General features: G+C 42.9%; 1 protein-coding gene and 1 long non-coding RNA gene across 2 annotated transcripts in view; one reads left to right on the top strand and one right to left on the bottom strand.

Annotated features, from left to right (window-relative positions):
- Nucleotides 1-17377, bottom strand: part of LOC125640476 (uncharacterized) — a 57762-nt gene extending 40385 nt beyond the window's left edge. Inside the window, exons 1-2 of the long non-coding RNA XR_007357788.2 lie at nucleotides 17310-17377; nucleotides 16927-17061 (exon numbers count right to left, since the gene is read on the bottom strand). This is a non-coding gene — a long non-coding RNA (uncharacterized LOC125640476). The remainder of the gene's footprint in view (nucleotides 1-16926; nucleotides 17062-17309) is intronic.
- On the top strand, nucleotides 3486-4178 carry DNAJB8 (DnaJ heat shock protein family (Hsp40) member B8). The gene has a single exon (XM_048858995.1). It carries the CDS (start codon nucleotides 3486-3488, stop codon nucleotides 4176-4178), a length of 693 nt encoding a protein of 230 aa, XP_048714952.1.
- Nucleotides 17378-19668: the final 2291 nt, after the last annotated feature.

Below are 19668 nucleotides of genomic sequence, written 5' to 3'. Positions count from 1 at the left end.
TAAGTAAAGGGGGGGAGGGGACCCAAAAGATCCAAAGATAATGAGCACCATTAAGGTTAGTCTGTCTCATGATTGTTTCTTATTAAAAAGAGACTGTACTTTATCTGAGCAGGATATGCTGTTCGGATGAGGGAATTAGCAGAACGACTGCCTCCATATCATCTAATTAGCAAAAATGTTGATAAGCAGATACAATCACATATGATTAGGATCCTTTTAAAAAGCCACTCCATTAATTAAATAGACAGAGAGGCCACCTACAGCCCTCCCGTGCCACTGATTAGAATACAAATATTTACACTAATCTCACCTCCATCAGCCATGGGACACTTTTGAGTATTTTTAGTGACATCTGATTACTATTGATTTCCATCCCCAATGTCAGGCCGTTTTGTTAGTATCTGAAAGTGCTGCCTTCAGTTTCGGATGCTTTAAATCATGTTAAGCGTTTATCTTAATGACACTGCTGATAACCACTGCTCAGGTCACTCGTACTTCTCTTCAAAGAACACAGCCTGGGCTGGTTTTTATTGTTTGTACTTGAGATTTAAGATACGAAAAACATTTCTCATTTCAAAGCCTTGGTTTCTTTGGGGCTGCCTGGCTAGTTTGGGTCTACTTACTTGATGTGTGCATGTTTTTCTCCCTCTCATTTCTCTTTCACCATCACTTTTTCACTCCTCTGTCTCTCTTGCAAACCCTTTTAGTTTACAGCAGCGGCACTCAGTTGAACTGCTGCTAATCTCAGACGCCTGCTGCAGGCAGCAGAGGGACGGGCAGTGATCAGCCCCCATTGCAGATGACAGTAGAAAAACACTTCCTACATTTCAGATTGGTAAACGTACTAAATCCAAGACAGATAATCCAGTGCGCCAGCGAGTCTGAGACTCTACGGACACTCATCATCAAATGCGAGCATTGTGGCCACTGAGGGAGGAGATGCTTCTCAAATAGCACAGCTGAAAAAGTTAGAATTACCTCCTTCCCTGTCCATACAATACCACTCACGGCAAACAATCTGGATTGGTTTCTGCTGGGCACTGGCTCTTGCTAAAACCCACAGGGAACCTCTCAGCAGGCTGACTGGAATTACTCTTGATCGAGTCTTTCTCCTCCATCTGACAGAGAACCGACACACTAGAAACAGGAATGGAACTGCTTGTGAAGTCTTGCACAAGGGTCTTTAAAATGTTCAAATCTAGCCCATGTTGGCAAAAGATGTTGGCGGCCTGTGTGAGATGAGTTTGGTAGGTTCTAAGTCCACTTCCTAGTAGATAGGCATCTACATCACAAAAACCACTATCACAACAGTCACTAACCGAACCCCCTGAATGGCAATTTTAGCTCAGAGGCCAATGACTGAAAGGGCCATGGAGCCTGACCTATCTCCTCCCTAAAGGTCAGGTTTGAGGAACACTGGTGGGAAAGCATGGAGGTGGTTTGCATCTACCTGTGCAGTACCTGTTTTAGGGATAAACAGAGGGCTCCAGGCACCAGGGGTGTCAGGTTGGCACTTTTCAGCAGCACTAAGGCCCCATTCCTACAAAGAAGTGCTTACCTTTAAGCACAAGTGGTCCCATTAGTTGGACTATTCACATGCTTAAAATTGAGTATATGTAAACCTTTGCAGGATCAGGGGAGGTCCCAGGCTAAAATCCAACAACTGAGTGTTTTGGTACTTTTAGGATTTAGGGATGTTTTCTGAGTAAGGAGGCAGTGCCTCTAGCCCAAGTGGACACCCTAATACTACACCCAAGCACAAGAATCTAAGTGGTCCCTCAATTTGGTTTCCTCTCCTAATAAACAGGCAGAAGAAAGGGAGTGAGGTCAATACATGGAACAGTCACTCAACATCCCTGCTGAAGATTTCAAAATCTGAGTGAGGGAAAAGAGACAAAAAAGTCCATACTTTTTTGGAAAGAAAAGGAATGAAGGTACCACCAATTGTTGAAACCCAACATCCAGTATATACAACCAGCCACTCCCTCCTCTTCATTCCTTCTGGATGTCCAATTAATTAATTAATAATTATTTGGAAACTTTCTCTCATTCCTTGGCACAAATTGGCCTCCAAATTCAGAAGGCATTGGGAGGAATGTTAGCTTGCCATGGTGGGATGGATCTTTTTTAACATACTTTCTCAGTTCACACAGTACTCCCCAAAACACCAATCCCCAAAGCACCATCCTCCTCCAATTAATAAGGGCACACTGGTGGTGGTGAAAGCAGGTGTCTGATGTATTCACAGCACATGATACTCCTTTGACTTCAATATTGCCCTTCATTTCCTTGAGCGCCAATCTCAAGAACTTCACTGCACTGACTGATGGTGACTTTTAGAGCTGGATTTAGATATTACATTACAAGTAGCTCCATAGCATTGTCCCATCACTGACCCACAAGAGAAGCAGACCCTTGCTGGCAATGAAGTGGAAATTCTTGCAGCCAAAGGCCTCTTCTGTCCAATCTGGGTTGGTTAGCTCTAAAACCTTCTTAGCTCCCCCTGTAGGGCTGCTTTCTAGTGGATGTTGCAGTTTTCCCTTTAGGTCTACTGCCCTGTACATAATGGATTTCCGCCATCTGTGTGTGCCAAGAAGAGGGCATAAAGCCAATACACATTAAGAGCACAGTCACATCATCAAAATTTTTGTTTCTATCATAGCAATGTTCACTTCTGTGGTACCTTTCACCCAAGCATTTCAAAGCACATTACAAATATACAGATAGAGAAAATGAGACAGAGAGAGAAGATGGGACTTGTGATACAGCAAGTCAGTAGCAAAAATATAGTTCAAGAGTCCTGGCTCCAGTTCCCCCAATCTCTGAACTCCATTAGCACCAATGGAATGACCAGTGTGAGAGGAGAATCATGGCCTATAGTGTATATTTCATAACTACCTCAAAATCCACAGTCAGAGTACAATAAGACATAGCCGTATATAATGCCTTACTGTCATCAGAGAGCTGTATTTCACACTTACATCATCATAGATGTGAAATATAATTTTTTAAAATGTGAGATGAAACAGAAGGTGGTCCAATGAAAGATATTACTTCACCCACCATGTGTCTCGAATAACCTGGCAGCGACATGGCTACAGCAGCACTGCAAACAAAAGATAAACCCCAGACAATATGTATAGGATTTTCACCAATATCACTTCAGTATGCAAAAAACAAACAAAAAGAAAAAAAAAGAACTAAAATCAGCTGTACAATGATTGGCTGAATTACCTCTGATGTCACAATCCCACCACTCAACTGTCTTAAAATCAAAGAGTAAATTTAAACAATGTGTTTCTTTCCCTGTGGCTCCAAGCGCTAGCAAATCAAAAGATGAACTGAGCAAAACCAGCAGGTCATAAGGAGCAAATTTGGAGCGCCCAAAGGAAACAGGATTTCCTGGATGCTGAACGGCTCAGACTTCAGGCCACTGAGCAGAGGGAAAAGAAAGCATTTCAAAAGCCATCCACCTTTCATTTGGGATGGTGAATTATTACGAAGTTTTAGGACTTCACCAAAAAGCCTCACAAGATGACATTAAAAAGTCCTACCGTAAACTTGCATTAAAATGGCACCCTGATAAGAATCCTAATAACAAGGAGGAGGCAGAGAAGAAATTCAAAGCCGTAGCTGAGGCATACGAGGTTTTATCAGATCCCCAAAAACGTTCCATCTATGATAGATCTGGAAAGGAAAGTCTGCACAGAGGAGGCAGAGGTGCAACTGGAGGCCACTTCCACAGCCCATTTGATTCTGAATACATATTCCGTAACCCAGAAGAGATTTTCAGGGAATTTTTTGCAGGAATGGATCCCTTTGCACATGATTTCTGGGACAGTCCATTTGATGGAAATGTAGGTGAAAACAGAAACAGAACTCGTGGAAGAGGAGCTAGCTTTGCCGGCTTTGATGTATTTCCTGATCTTATGGAATCATTTATGTCATTTGATTCAGTCAACCCCGGTGAGCACACTACATTCTCCTGCAGGGCCTTTGGAGGAGACATGAGTGGTTCAAACAACTTCAGATCAGTCTCAACTTCTACGGAAGTGGTCAATGGTAGAAGAATCACCACCAGGAAAATCATTGAGAATGGACAAGAAAGAACTGAAGTTGAGGAAGACGGGCAGCTGAAGTCCATAAAAATCAACGGAAGAGAACAGCTGAAATGCTAGCAACTCACCGCACACCTGTGCAGAAACGTTACCAGCAAGCTGTTTGGAAGATCTCACTTGTGGACTCTTGATCAGTAAAATGGGATCCAATATAAGTAGTACGAATAAACAGCTTCACTGAGTTACAATTGTTACAGATTTCTGCATTTCTTGGAACAACTATTTCACAGCTAAAGATATAGAGGCATGCTATTCAAGCTGGCTCTAATTTTAGTAAACCTAGAATAAATGTATCTCAGTATTTCAGAAGTAAATACTGCAAGGGTAAGTCTTCCTGGATTACCAAACAGACTAAGTATGTTAAGTACAGGGGGACTGGATGGCCCAGGGGATTGATTATGGGTGAGAGAGCCTTTCATTTCTAGGTTGCAAGTTGGGTCCAGTGCAAGCTTTTTGGTGACCCATGTGAAATGTGTTGATGGAACCATTGTAGTAGACAGATGTCCACATCACAAGTGATAGCTGTATTAATACTCTTAATATAGCCACCAAGAACTGAAATGGCATGGAGCCTACAGTCCTCTTTCACCCCTAGAAATGGACTGTTCTTGTTAAGGTTAAGGCATAAGGGTAAGGCCGAATAGAAACTTGTGCTACCAGAGTACCCACCCTGTAGATAACTAGAGAATGTCAGTCCTTCAGGGTGCAGTATTCACTTGCACTAAATTCACACTATTTTACAAAACCACATTAAAAGAAACTCTTCATAAAAATGGTTGAGAACAGAAGACAAGGTTTAGTAAGCCATCCTCAGCATATCATGGAATTACAACAGGCAAACCTGTGGAAGGACAGTTTGGTAGTGAGAAACATTAGGAAGAACAAGTTATCTTTCAGCTATATTAAAAAGAAGGGAGTACTATAGGACCTACTGAAAACTGCAAGGGGGAGAGCTGGATATTGGGAATATTTGAGGAGTTGAACTAAGCAGAGGGATGATGAATATATGCATGGACGTAGGGACAGATATGGCACTGGTAGCCAAATACCATTGTGTTCACAAAGCTAAACACTGGAACTCAGCTCATCAGGCCTGGGTGCGTTACACTCAGTCTGTTAAGGGAGTTCTACAAGAACTTAGCAGACCCATTAGCACATACATAGGTGATCTGTCCCTACTGTTGGGCAGAGCACCAATAGATGTGAAGGTGGCTTGTGGTAGCCTTTTCTTTAAAAGGATAAAAAGTTCTAACCAGGAAAACATAATAGGCCAGTTAATCAAACTTAATATACTTAGCAATGTGTTCAATGTGCTTTATGAACATTCATTATTGCAACCTGCCTGTGAGCAGGTGAGTATTATCCCCATTTTACAGATGGAGAAACAGATTCAGAGAGGTTATGAGACTTGCCAAAAATGACACAGCTAGTGGCCATCAGAAGTTCCAGCTTCCTCATGCCAAACTCTAGTAATGTTTAAATTAGGAGAGCAAACTAGGAAATGATTGAGGGAATGTAACATGAGTATATGGGAAGTGAGGCATTTGGGATTTAAAAATCATAAGATGATCTTGCTAGGCAAGGAAATGGAATTTAATCATAATGAAAGGGAGTTAGCAATTCATGTCAGCAACAACAAGGAAGGGAATTTTGAGAATGTCGCTCAGTTGCTGTAAAGGAGGACAGTAGGTTATCAGGCTATATCAGGAGAAGTATATTAAACAAATTATTTATACCATTGTACAGGGCCACGATTGTGAGGTACCACTTAGAGCCCTGCATCCAGTTTTGCACAATATGGGGCCAAATTCAGACCCACTGAATTCACTTCTAATTTGAGTTTGGTCCCTTACCTTCAGAGACAAATGTGTTTGTGCTGAGCCTAGTGGGAAGGGATCTGAAACATGAACGAGGTCTTTGGATGTTACTGCAATACAAAACAACAACAATGAATAGAAATGAACATATCCTGGAGAAAGCCCAGTGAGGAATTACTGAACTGATCAAAGAAATGGAGGCCTCTAAACCATGATGATTGCAAAAACCTATAGAGTTTGAAGATGACAAGTCACTGGGGAGGGGATGTCCATGTCTTAGGCAAGGATCGCTTTAGTGTTTTGGGGATGTGTGTGAATGCTGGTGGTGCTGTAAGCTTAGACAATCATTTCATTGTCATGCTGAGCACAGGCCAATGCTGGGGAACTGGGCCTGTATTAGCTAAAAAGATTCAGAATGATTAAAAGCTGATGCTTTGGGTGCAAACAGACATGAAGGATGGATTTATGATTGCAAGGTCTCACAACATAGGGGCTTGGTTCAGGGGCAAGGAGATCAAGATTAGATGGGCTGAAAGCAGGCAACGTAAAGGTCTTTTCTACATGGTATAAGCTAAGATGTAAAAGTAAGTCAATATAATTAATTATACCAGTATAATTCACTTTGCAAACACACAGAACACAAAGAAGGATCTTTTCTGGGTTTAGCTTATGTCACTTGGGAAGGGGGCTAAGCTAAACTAAACAAAGTCACTCTTATACTGGAATAAGATTGTCCACATGGGGGTTTATAGTTGTATAACTAGACTGGTTTAACTGGTAAATCTTTCCTGTGTGGACAAATCCTGAGAGATAAGGCTTTAAGCAGGTAGAGTGGACCTGAAGAGCCTTAGATCTGGTCTACACTTAAAATTCATCTGCAATTTCATATTTGAGTTCCTTCAGAATTCTGGGATCAATAACATCTGGTCCTGGTAACTTATTACTGTTTAGTTTATTAATTTGTTCCAAAACCACCTCTACAGACATCTCAATCTGGGACAGTTCCCCAGATTTGTCACCTACAAAAAATATCTCAGGTGTGGGAATCTCGCTCACATCCTCTGCATGCAGTGAAGACCGATACAAATAATTCAAGAAGTACTTGTGGCACCTTAGAGACTAACCAATTTATTTGAGCATGAGCTTTCGTGAGCTACAGCTCACTTCATCAGATGCATACCGTGGAAACTGCAGCAGACTTTATATATACACAGAGAATATGAAACAATACCTCCTCCCACCACACTGTCCTGCTGGTAATAGCTTATCTAAAGTGATCAACAGGTGGGCCATTTCCAGCACAAATCCAGGTTTTCTCACCCTCCACCCCCCCACACAAATTCACTCTCCTGCTGGTGCTAGTGAATTTGTGTGGGGGGGTGGAGGGTGAGAAAACCTGGATTTGTGCTGGAAATGGCCCACCTGTTGATCACTTTAGATAAGCTATTACCAGCAGGACAGTGGGGTGGGAGGAGGTATTGTTTCATATTCTCTGTGTATATATAAAGTCTGCTGCAGTTTCCACGGTATGCATCTGATGAAGTGAGCTGTAGCTCACGAAAGCTCATGCTCAAATAAATTGGTTAGTCTCTAAGGTGCCACAAGTACTCCTTTTCTTTTTGCGAATACAGACTAACACGGCTGTTCCTCTGAAACAAATAATTCACTTAGCTGTTATGCATTGGCCTGGTCTTCCCTGAGTGCTCCTTTAGCACCTCGATCATCCAATGGCCCCCCTGATTGTTTGGCAGGCTTCCTGCTTCTCATATACTTAAATAGTTTTTCACTGTTAGTGTTTGTGTCTTTTGCTAGTTGCTCGTCAAATTCTTTTTATACCTGCGTAATTACACGTTTACGCTTGATTTGCCAAAGTTTATGCTCCTTTCTATTTTCCTGAGTAGGATTTGACTTCCAATTTTTAAAGGATGCCTTTTTGTCTCAAACTGCCTCTTTTACTCTGCAGTTTACCCATGGTGGTATTTTTTAGTCTTTTTTTTTTTTTTTAATTTGGGGTATACATTTAATTTGAGCCTCTATTATGTTTTTTTTAAAAGTTTCCATGCAGCTTGCAGACATTTCACTCTTGCTACCGTTCCTTTTAATTTCCATTTAACTAGTTTCCTCATTTTTGTGTATTTCCCCTTTTTGAAGTTAAATGCTACTATGGTGGGCTTCTTAGGTACTTTCCCTCCCACCAAGAATATTAAATTTAATTACATTATGGTCATTATTAACAAGCAGTTCAGCTATACTCACTTCTTGAACCAGATCCTGTGATCCACTTAGAACTAAATCGAGAATCGCCTCTCCCCTTGTGAGTTCCAGGACCAGCTGCTCTAAGAAGCAGACATTAATGGTGTCTAGAAATTTTATCTCTGCATCCCATCCTGAGATAACATGGACCCAGTCAATATGGGTATAGTTACAATCCCCCGTTATTATTGAGTTGTCTATTTTTATAACCTTTCTACTCTCCCTGAGCATTTCACAGTCACCATCATGGTCAGTAGTATATTCCTGCTGCTGTATTCTTATTATTCCAGCATGGAATTTCTATCCACAGAGATTCTATGGTACAGTTTCATTTATTTAAGATTTTCAGTATAATTGATTCTGTGCTTTCTTTCACATATAATGCCACTCCCCTACAACCATGACCTACTCTGTCATTCCTATATATTTTGTACCCTGGTATTAGTGTCCTATTGATTATCATCATTCCACCAAGTTTCTGTGATGCCTATTGTATCAATATCCTCATTTAATACCAGGCACTCGAGTTCACCCATCTTAGTACATAGATTTCTAACAGTTGTATACAAGCACTTACAAAATTTGTCAATATTTAATTGTCTTCTTTCACGTGATGTAATTGAATTGTACTCTTTTTATTTGACTGTTTCTCTTTAGTTCCCACTTGTACTCTATCAACTTCTATCCTTTTTTCTTTATGAGGAGATGGAAAATCCCTGTTAATAGAGCCTTCCCTAAGGGATGTCTCTGTCTGAATTATGTGCTCCTCAGCACCTGTCAGCTTTCCCCTCCCTGGCCCTTAATTTAAAAACTCCTTTACAACCTTTTAAATTTTACACGCCAGCAATCGGGTTCCATTTTGGTTTAGATGGAGCCCATACTTCCTGTATAGGCTCCTCCTTTCCCAAAAGGTTATCCCGTTCATAATAAATCTAAACCCTCCTCCCTACACCATTATCTCGTCCACACACTGAGACCCTGCACTTCTGCCTGTCTAACTGGCCCTGCACGTGGAACTGGAAGCATTTCAGAGAATGCTTCCATAGAGGTCCTGGACTTTAATCTGTTATGCAATAGCCTAAATTGGGCCTCCAGAATATCTCTCCTACATTTCCCAATGTCATTGGTACCTGCGTGTACTATGACCACCAGGTCCTCCCCAACACTGCACATAGGTCTGTCTAGATATCTTGAGAGATCCACAATCTTCGCACCCAGCAGGAAATTTACCATGCGGTTCTCCCAAGTCATCACAAACCCAGCTATCTATATTTCGAATGATTGAATACCCCATTACTATTATCTGTCTTTTCCTAATAATTGGGATTCCCTCCCCAGAAGGTGTATTTTCAGTGTAAGAGGATATCATGACATATCTGGAAGGAGGGTCCCCACTATGGGATTGTTTCCCTCCACTCCAGTTTGATGTTCTCCTTCCCCGAGACTTTCATCCTCCTCAACAGCACAGAGGCTGTCTGACTGAGGGCAGGACCACTCTACTGTGTCCCAGAAAATCTCTTCTATGTACCTCTGCATCTCCTTTAGTTCCTCCAGTTCAGCTACTCATCTCAAGAGCCCATACTTGGTCTCTGAAGGCCATGAGCTTCTTGTACTAAGTGCACACATATGCCACCTGCCCACAAGGCAGGTAATCATACATGCTGCACCCAATGCAATAAACTGCATAGCCCCCACTCTGCTGCTGGACTTCTGCCTACATGATTTTTACTCCTGCAGCTTTTGTTTGGTTGGGCTTTTTTTGGGGAGGTGGGGTGGTGTTTACTGGGGGTATCAGACTGTTATGCTTCCTCTGAACTCCCTCACAGAACTACCCTGTTCACTGCTCTTGTTCGCTAGCTCTTCTGGTGGCTTAGGAACTGGCTTTTTAAACTCCTGTTCTCCCTGCATAGCCCTGCCCACTGGTTAATGGATCCTAAAGGGATTAGGATCAAAGCCTTGTTAAGAAGCTCTCCGCCTTGCCATGCAGGCCACTAGGCTCAGCACATGGCCCCCAAACAGACCACACTATAAACTTCAGTCAAGCAGGCACGCAGCAAGTACACAACAAACAAACAAGCAGAAAACAAACTGGGAATTGGTATAATCTCTGTTGGCAGAAGCTGCGTCTACACTAGGAGGGTTTGCCAATGTAGCTGTGCCAGCAAAACTTTTCTAGGGGCTGGTCTACATTGAAAACTTACATCAGCGTAAAGACATCTCTCAGGGGAGTGGATTTTGCACACCCCTGAGAAACATAACTATGTTGGCCTAACCCCCGGTGTAGATAATGCTAGGTCGATGGAAGAATTCTTCTGTTGACCTAGCTACAGGAGAATCCTTCCCATCCCAATGCAGTTGCAGCTGAGCCACTGTCATGCTGTAAGTGTAGACATAGCCTAGTGTAGACAAGGCTTTAGAAAAGAGTTGGAATTAGGTTCAGAGGAGCTCAAAGCCAAAAGAAAAGTGGCTCAGGGAATTTTTAGATCATACCTAGTTACAACAGAAATACTATTAAAATCTGTGAGCCCTCAGACCCTACAAGGAAGTTGTGAATGGGATGACAGATACACAGTAAGTGTTCTTATTATATCATTAACCATTCAAGCCTTCTTATTGTGGTTACTAGGAAGACATCAGAACACCAAATACCAGCACACCCCAAGTGCATTGCAAGGCAACTTCACCCCTCTAGTATCTCTCCCTCTCTGATCCTTACAAAATACAGCTGCTACAGTTATCATTCTTTCCTTCCCTCTGACCACATCTCTCCTTGTTCTTGAATCTCCAGATACATCTCCAAATTGAACCCAAAAATGGAACAAAATCATGCGTATGGCCCTCTCATTTTTACAAACGGACTGAACTAAGACCCAAGGTCAGAACATCCTGAACTCTGAGGTATTAGAAATCCAGACCCATCTCTGAATTTTGCTGTTCGAGCCTCAATATAAAACATGGACTTTGGTTCAAGATGCAAAATTCAGACCTGGAATTTGAACAGCCTAGGAGTTCAAGAGTGTTGTGCTTGGCCCAGTCTAGTGACAACAGCAAGCTGTAACATTGGATCTAGGTTTGAATCCCAAATCCCAGAAAAGTTTAGGGTTTAGTTGGAACTGGGATTTTGGTTCTGGCTCACTATAGCTCTAAGATAATATTTTTAAACGTTTGTATGGTTTTAAATAAAATAATACACATATCTACATGCACCTTGTATAGTATCAGGAATGCCCACGTTTTGACATAGTGCCCTACAGCTAAACAGATAGGCACCTTTTCTCCCAGTCACAATTGTCCAGATCTCTTCTATTCCCATTCACAATGACAGCACATCCCTGTGGCAGCTACCGCAAATGCTTACATGGGAAACTCACTATTAGGAAAGTATTTAATTAACTTCTAGCTTCTTTTAATGCCATTTGGCAGCTGTAAACAAGGAGGAGCCAGCATCATGTGACCAACCAGTGGACCCTTTGCTGTACATAAATCTAGTTATCCCACTATATCTATTTCCGTATTTTTTATCTATTCCTCTCCCAGGGATATTAGGTGAATGAGATTTATCATCCTGCAAAGAAGCTACATTTTGGGATAACAGCGTCTCTTTAAGAAGCGTCTACACTTGAAGACACATGCACACACTGTCCCATCAACCATTAGACTCAGGATCCAAATATAGGCCGCGGTGACCAACTCAAGCCAGGTTTCTGCCCGCTCGTGTCCAGATGCTGTGCCTGACACGAGTGGCTTCTCCAGGTGCAAATACCATGCCAAGGAGACAGCTTCCTACCTAAAAAAAGCAACCTTTCCCCAAAAATAAATATATAACATTAAATCAAAATGCGAGGCTCTTATTGAGCTGAGACTTCATGAAAAGCACCAAACTAACCCAGTGACTACACATGCAGCCAAGTAATGTCAGCAGCCAGCACAGAGAGGCTGAGTCATTATTTTATTAACAGACCCACAACTACTTTAATGGGGGCTTAGGCTGCAAAAACAAAAACATACATAAAAGCATTTGGAATTACTTCATAAAACACTAAATCACAATATTAACCGACTGACCTTTGCTCTACGCAGACCTGCTAATTTTAGCAATTACAGCCAACAACTTGAACATATCAAGTGGGCAACTGTTTAACAATAATGACATCTGCTTGGAAAATCCAATTATGTCTAAACATCTTTAAATCCCCACTAGGGGATACCTGCTTTCTTTTTGCAACTGTTAGTCTCTGCCTAATAGGATTTTAAACTCACAGCCTGCTGCACACGGAGGTGGCAGTGGCCCCCTCTCCCTGGACTGGCAACAGCAGGACTGCGATCATATTAAGCAGCAAGTATGAGTCTCTCCTTGGACAGTGATGGAAACAGTTTGATTTTCTGACATCCTAATCTGATAGACGGGTGCATTAGCTGGATCCCTTCACTCCTGCGTTTCCCCTGCAGATTCAACTTTTCCCCCCCACCTCTGATCTTATGTGCATTAAAGGCAACTGGTCGGTCCTAGGATGCTCCCTAAGGGGTTCCTCATGTCAGGGGCAGATGCTAGATCTAGCTGATCATGCATGCCCTAGTTACTAAGACGATCGTTGCAGTCGTTTTTATTCTTTGCTGGGTATTTAAGGCAAGATTTCCTAGAAGACACTTAATGAATCTCTACACAGCTATATTTCCGTTCCAGGCCATTTTAAGTATTATCATCTGCATAGTGCCAACAGGTCGGGGTTCTTATAGCGTGAACCTAATCTTAGCAGCCAGATCATCTTGTGGACACCTCTTCTCCAACTCAGAGACCTGTTCTCCTCCCATTCGTGATCACACAAACATCCCATGTGGCAATTACAGCCGTTATTTACATAATAAAACATAGGCATTGTTTAGGTGGTAGAGTGATAAATGTTTTGTCCCTTTTAGAAAGTTTTAATCAATATGTAGCTCTTCATTTCATCTCCCTTTCCCATCTGTTTTGCTCCCCCACTACTTAGTTCCCTCTCCCCTGCTCCGAGGTTAGCAGCTCTGGTACCGCTGGTGACTCCTGCTCCTCTATATAGGGGCAATGCCTAAAAGAAGTCATCTAGGCTGGCTGCATTTGCAGCCGTGTTTGTAGTTTCTAGGCTCATCACTGCAGAGAAAAGGCCTGTAGAAGCAGCTGGGAACAAGGAGGAAGAGCCAACACCACGAGACCAGGCAACTGTCCACAGATGTCCAATAAAGGTTCCCCAAAGACAGTGTGGGAAGCTCTGTGCTAGGCCGTTTACAGACAGTATAACAACAAGAGGCCTTATTCTGATCCCATGTACACTGCTGTAAATCTCTGAGCTCGGGGAGTTACACTGCTGTGAGATCAGAATCAGCTCCATGGCTCCTGCTCTTAATTGCCTAGCATCCCTTTGCCATCAGAGTTTGTCAGATTTTTGTGTCAAGATAGAAGAACAGAAATTCTTCTTTCTGCCTGCTTTTTTCAGATGGGGCCTGCAGCAAAATCATAATTATGTGTTTGCAGCGTCACAGTCTGACAGCATGGAGGAGATTATGATGTTACAATAATTATTGCTGCCCAATCCCAAGACTTGAGGAAAGTCTCCGTTTTCATGGCCCCATCCTATGATCTGCAGAAAATTAAATAGTTCTGATTCTGTTTTGGTCTAGTGACAAATGATGATGTAGTGTCAACCCATGATGATGCAAACACTGTGACATGGTGTCACAATGTGTTTCTTTTGCATGTCTGGATGAATACACATAGGTTGAAATCCCACATATTCCACATTATTACTATTGAGATGGCTCAGTACATGTACCTCGTACTGTGCAGTCGATGAGCTGTTGGGACAGTATACAGGAGCTCTCAGCCCCTGCTCCTGTGGGCTACGAGAGGTATGAGTGGGACATCTCATTACAAGAGGGAAGAACAAAGAGAAAAGGGTGCAATCTGTAGAAAGAGAACATACGATGGAGGTGGGTGGATGGAAGCAAGGAGACAGTTATGGAGGAGTGGAGGGATGGAGGGAGGGCAGGTGCTCTGTTCAGGAGCTCTGAACAGGAGAAAGTTAAAGATCCTATGGTGCCCTTTGACAGGCTGAAGAGGATCTCAGTGACACAGACTCCAGTGTCTCCAGCAGTGTGTGAGCTGAGTCCCGCTCGTAACCAGAACATAATGGATATAACTTGAATAGGAAAGATGCTAGATTCTCAGAGACAGAGTGGGCCTGATTCATCTCTGCTGTAACTCCACCAACTTCAGTGGAGTCACACTAGGATTGAATTTGACCCATTATTTCTCCTGACTGTTTGGGGCAGAGACTACTGTCTCAAAGAAAAGGAGTACTTGTGGCACCTTAGAGACTAACCAATTTATTTGAGCATAAGCTGTAGCTCACGAAAGCTTATGCTCAAATAAATTGGTTAGTCTCTAAGGTGCCACAAGTCCTCCTTTTCTTTTTGCAAATACAGACTAACACGGCTGTTACTCTGAATACTGTCTCAAAGGAGTCAAAGACCTGACTTCCATTTTCTAGCACCTACATGGGGAAGTTCAGTAAAAATCAGAGGCAGCTTTGCGTGTGGTGGACTGAGACAAACCCTTTTGCACCAGTTTCCAACACACTCTTCCCAGGAGGCTGTTGGGTCATTAGTCATTTCCCCTGTTCACCTTAGTTCATCTTAAAACCTTCCTTTTCTCTTTTGCCGGGATTAACATGTATCTTTATTCACCTATTATTCACCTTTGTATCGCCCTAAGAGCACTGGAGCTCATGGGGTGGAGTGTCAGCACTTCCTAAGTTTTTTTAAAAATCCTTTATTGTTTTTCTTCCAATGTCTGCATTTCCATCTCCCCTGTGCCATGGCCCAGCCCTGCCATGCAACATTACAGGAGCTCCCCTCCTTTCTAGTGTCCCTCATCTCCCCATACTCTGGTCCCTGGCTCAAATCTGTATTACAGTATAATGAGCTCCCCCGCCTTCCCATTTCACCCTGTACTCTGCTTCTTACCTCAAATCTATGCTGAAGTCTTACAGGTAGGGTCCTCTCTTTCCTTCTGCTTCACATACAGGCGTGCCCTGACTTGTCTCTTCCTACTTTGGGCACTGCTCTCATATGAATAAATAATTACCTGCATCACTCCAAGTTATCAACCTGGTATCCTCCCACTGTGTCCAGAAAAGGGCATTTTCCCAGACCCTTGTTGAATGTCTTCCAAGCAGCATCTGCCTGCTAAACTCCACACAACACCCCGACCTCTGAGGAGAAATGTTCCATACATATGATGCCTACAGACTATTTTGATCAGAGCACACTGAACACACCAAGCCAGCAGGCTGAGGTTCTAAGCAGTCAGCGATGGAGTGTCTCTGGCCTGTGTTTATATTTGCCTGAGGAGAATCCCCAGCAGTGTTTAAACAGCAGCAGGATTAGGCCCAGCAGCACCAGGTGAGTCAGCGATGAATGACATCAGTGTTACTGAAGACAAATATGCCAACATAAACATGGTAGACGTGAGGAACCCGCGTGTGGTGATAACATTTTTTTAATCTTATTTTTTATTTTATTATTCTCACTCTTGTGGTTCCTCCAGCTCCCAGAATGAACAGGGATTTTTATTGCTGGGGTTAAAAAACCCAAATTTGCATTACATCCTGGCTCCTGCTGTAATACTTCAGTCTCGTTTCTCTCTCGTCCCCTCTCCAGAACAACTGATGCTATCGCAGCCTGATTTAATTTCAAAGACGGATTGTGATTTGGCAGTTGGGGGGGGATGAGGGGGGAGCCAAGCTAATCAAAAGTCACCATCTGCTGCGTTGCCATGGGGATATTCCTCCCCAATAAATGTGCTCTTTGCCAAAATCACAGATAACAGCACTATAAAGGGTGGGAGGTGGGTGGTGCGGGGGGTGGATAAAAGAAAGAAGTTCCAACACTAGGGGGGAAAACGAGAGAGAAACAAGGGAGAAATGAGAGCCAAAGACAAAGTGGGAGAGAAGGAGACAGAGAAGACAGAGAAGGAAAGGAAAAATGACAAATGGACAGAATACTGAAAAGGAGGAAGAAATAAGAGACATAGGCAGACAGGCAGCTAATGATGAAGAAATAGAGGAAGACAGAAAGACAACTGAGGAGAAGGAAAGGGGAGACACATACAGACATGCTACTGAACAGGAGAAAGACTGGAGCTGCTGCATAAGATGTAACAGCAAAACAAGTAGAGATAAGATAATTGCCCTCAAAGAGTAGGTTCTGGTGATTAGGAGACAACTGAAGCGTCAGTGAAAATTCCCAAGATGATGGTCTCAGTTCAGAAAGGTATCGCTATTCAAATTATGAAGCAAAAAATGTAAAAGCCCCCTGCTGCGACGAACAACAATGCACAGTGATGGTTGAGTTTCTGTTCCCTTAACAGATAGTCTAATCCAAAAAGTACCAACAGTCCCAAATACCACAGCAGCTTCTGGGGTAAAGTGCAGTGTTTTGCTATGCTGTAGAAATTCAGTCCAGATTGACACAGGGTTTGGTTTTTAAAATAAAAATTCCCTGAAAATGAATGTCTTCAAAACATCTTGGATAGGATGGCAAAAGAGAAGGGTCACATCATTAGCTAACTATGCTGTCTGTTTTCTATCCAGCTTTCTTATTTTTAATATGAATATTTGTTGACCACTTGGGCTATAGAATCTCAACAACAACCACCCCAGGACCTCCCTACCCCAATATAATTTTAAAAACAGCTGTTACTGTACCTGTCTCCTAGAGGGCAACAGCTTCATCACCAGATGGATTTTGGCAGTGGCTAGGGCTTTACTAGCCTGGTATATGCTGGGGCTTCAGCGCTGAGGATAAGCCAGTTGCCCAAAAGCAGCAGGATCTCCCCAAACCTGAAAGGGATAAAAGAGGTAACAGCTGTAGGTCACAGTGTGCTGAATGCCCCCTGAGCCTACTTAGACCATGCATGTGTGTGTGGAATGTCCCCTTAACCCCAATAACTAACAAAGGTATGGGAGTCATTCTGACCTCTCCCCTCTGCCCCTCAAGTAGTAACCCAGCTAAGTAGGCCACTCAGTATCCATGCTCATAGAACTGGATGAATTATTCCCAGCAGAAGCATGATTAGCTGAATTTAGACCTTTTCTTCTGTTTGAGAGTGATCCATGAATAGATTGCTGTTCCATGACTGCGTTGCTCAGAATTATTCAGAGACTGCTTTGGGTGAGCTTGTTTTGCATTTCAAAACTCCAGCTATTTTGATTGGAGGTTTAAGTCACATGGTGCTGTTCCCATTCCCTGACTGGATGAGTGTAATACAATATGCCAACCCTAAACATTCAAAAATCACAAATCAGTCACCAAAATATCATGAGACTTTAAATGTATAGATAGGGTTCTTTTTCTTGGCCTTCTGATTTTGGTGCCTTTAGGGTGCACTTGAGTCACATTTTCACACTTTTCTCCACAACCATCAGGGCTAGAAACTTAGTTTAAAAAATAAATAAGTAAACAAAAGCTAAAATTCTCTCCTAATCACATGACTCCAGGAGCTAGGAGTTCAAAAATAAATATGAAATATTGTGAGACTTGCAAAAGATGGCAACACTGGCTAGAATCAGATGGAATGCTCTAGATTATGAATTCGAAACTCTCTTCCTGGGAATATTCTCCATTATTTCTGGATGAATTGTTTTTTCAACAAACATTCCTAGCTGTTAATTCATGCATTAGAACATTTGTGGAAATGAAACCCAGAAGGACACAGACACAATTGGAGTGACAATTTAAAAATTCACAGGGAAGTTAATGCATAACTTTTTTCAGTGTAGTTTTAGTGCTGGGAAAAGGCACTGGTTTATTGGAACTCTCTTGGGAGGAAGGGTCCCTGAAAGGGCCAATCCATGAGAACTAGATTGGCCAATCCCCTCAGAAAAGGGGAGGGGCCAAAAAAGAATTTCTACCCTCCAGCTAGGCTAAAGGGATATTCAGCATGCTCTATCCCAGACACGTACACCAACCAGGCCGAGAGGTGCATTCCACAACCTCACCCCAAAGACAAATTACACAAAGACTAAGAAGCCTGAGCAGTCAGTGGCAGTAGTAGGACTTCTCTGGATCACAGCAACCATTTGTTTGGGGCTGGATTCAGCTTGTATGCCATACAGACATCACTGTATGCCACTCGTCCTCAGCTTCAGACAACTGGAACTGATAACAAGTTTTGCTAAAACCCATCTTGGCCTTTAAAAGGACCACTGTATTCACAGTGAAGGTAGTTTTTCCAGACAGGGATTCTCTCAGTGAAATGCTGAGATTTCCCCCCCAAAAGTCTGGAATTATAGTCATCCCTGCTCCCCTCCCAGCACTCCTTCCCATACAGCTGACCCTGCAAATGACCACTGATCCAAGGTGCTCCTATAGGCCAGAAATACACCAGGGTGAGCTGGAAGGGAGGACTGGACCACAGGTCAGTCTGGGGGAGGTAGGGCCCCTGTTCAACACCTGGCCAGTAGAAGGACTCCATGATGTCCAGTGAACAGGAAAAGGAAGCAATATCAGAGCTTTTAAGTCTCCCAGATCAATGAGGTGGTACATGCTCCATGCAAGGTCTCTATGGTTAGGGTCCCGGAGAACTGCTCTAGGATTCGCAAAAAGAAAAGGAGTACTTGTGGCACCTTAGAGACTAACCAATTTATTTGAGCATGAGCTTTCGTGAGCTACAGCTCACTTCATCAGCTGTAGCTCACGAAAGCTCATGCTCAAATAAATTGGTTAGTCTCTAAGGTGCCACAAGTACTCCTTTTCTTTTTGCGAATACAGACTAACATGGCTGTTCCTCTGAAACCTGCTCTAGGATTGTAAACCATAGAGATACTTACATGTTCTCTAGGACTCTAACCAGATAGTCCTCAACACGCTCGCAGCCATAGAGATAGGGCTAGAGGATTGGGCAAGGTGATAGAGTGGCACTATGTAAGGGGTCACGAGCTGCATCTCTGTAACCAACAGCAGGTTGGGGACCATGCACTAGGAGGGGTCTCTATGGTCAGGGAGCTGATTGTGTAGGGACAGGGGAAAATATGAGGGAGAGGGTAGGCAGAGAAGGAGTGGACCAAAAGAAGGGGGTGTGTAAGTGAGGAAATTTGAGGTGGGAAGTGGGGAGGCAGACAGAGAGAGAAATGGGAAAACTTAAGCAGAAAAGGGAAAGCCAGCCAGCCAGCCAGCGAGAGAGAAGGATCTGAAGGACAACTTAAGAGGAAGAACCAGATAGAACAGTGTGTGGGGAGAATCTTTGGGAGAGAGAGACAAAGTGGAAAATGTTCTACAAATGAGGCAATGATTAATGATAAAATGTGCAAATTGGGGGACATTACATCATTTGCATAAATTCTTCAGATTTCTGGACCTACAATCTTAACAAGTAGCCTGTGACAAATGGCAGAGAAGGTCAGGCACAGGGAGACAGTTGAGAACGCTGAGTGTGAAAGTAAGCAGCT

This window comes from Caretta caretta, chromosome 7 (assembly GCF_965140235.1).
Source record: "Caretta caretta isolate rCarCar2 chromosome 7, rCarCar1.hap1, whole genome shotgun sequence".
NCBI classification, from domain to species: Eukaryota; Metazoa; Chordata; order Testudines; family Cheloniidae; genus Caretta; species Caretta caretta.
The sequence above is the reverse complement of the archived record's forward strand: the minus strand, read 5'-3'. Positions and strand labels throughout refer to the sequence as shown.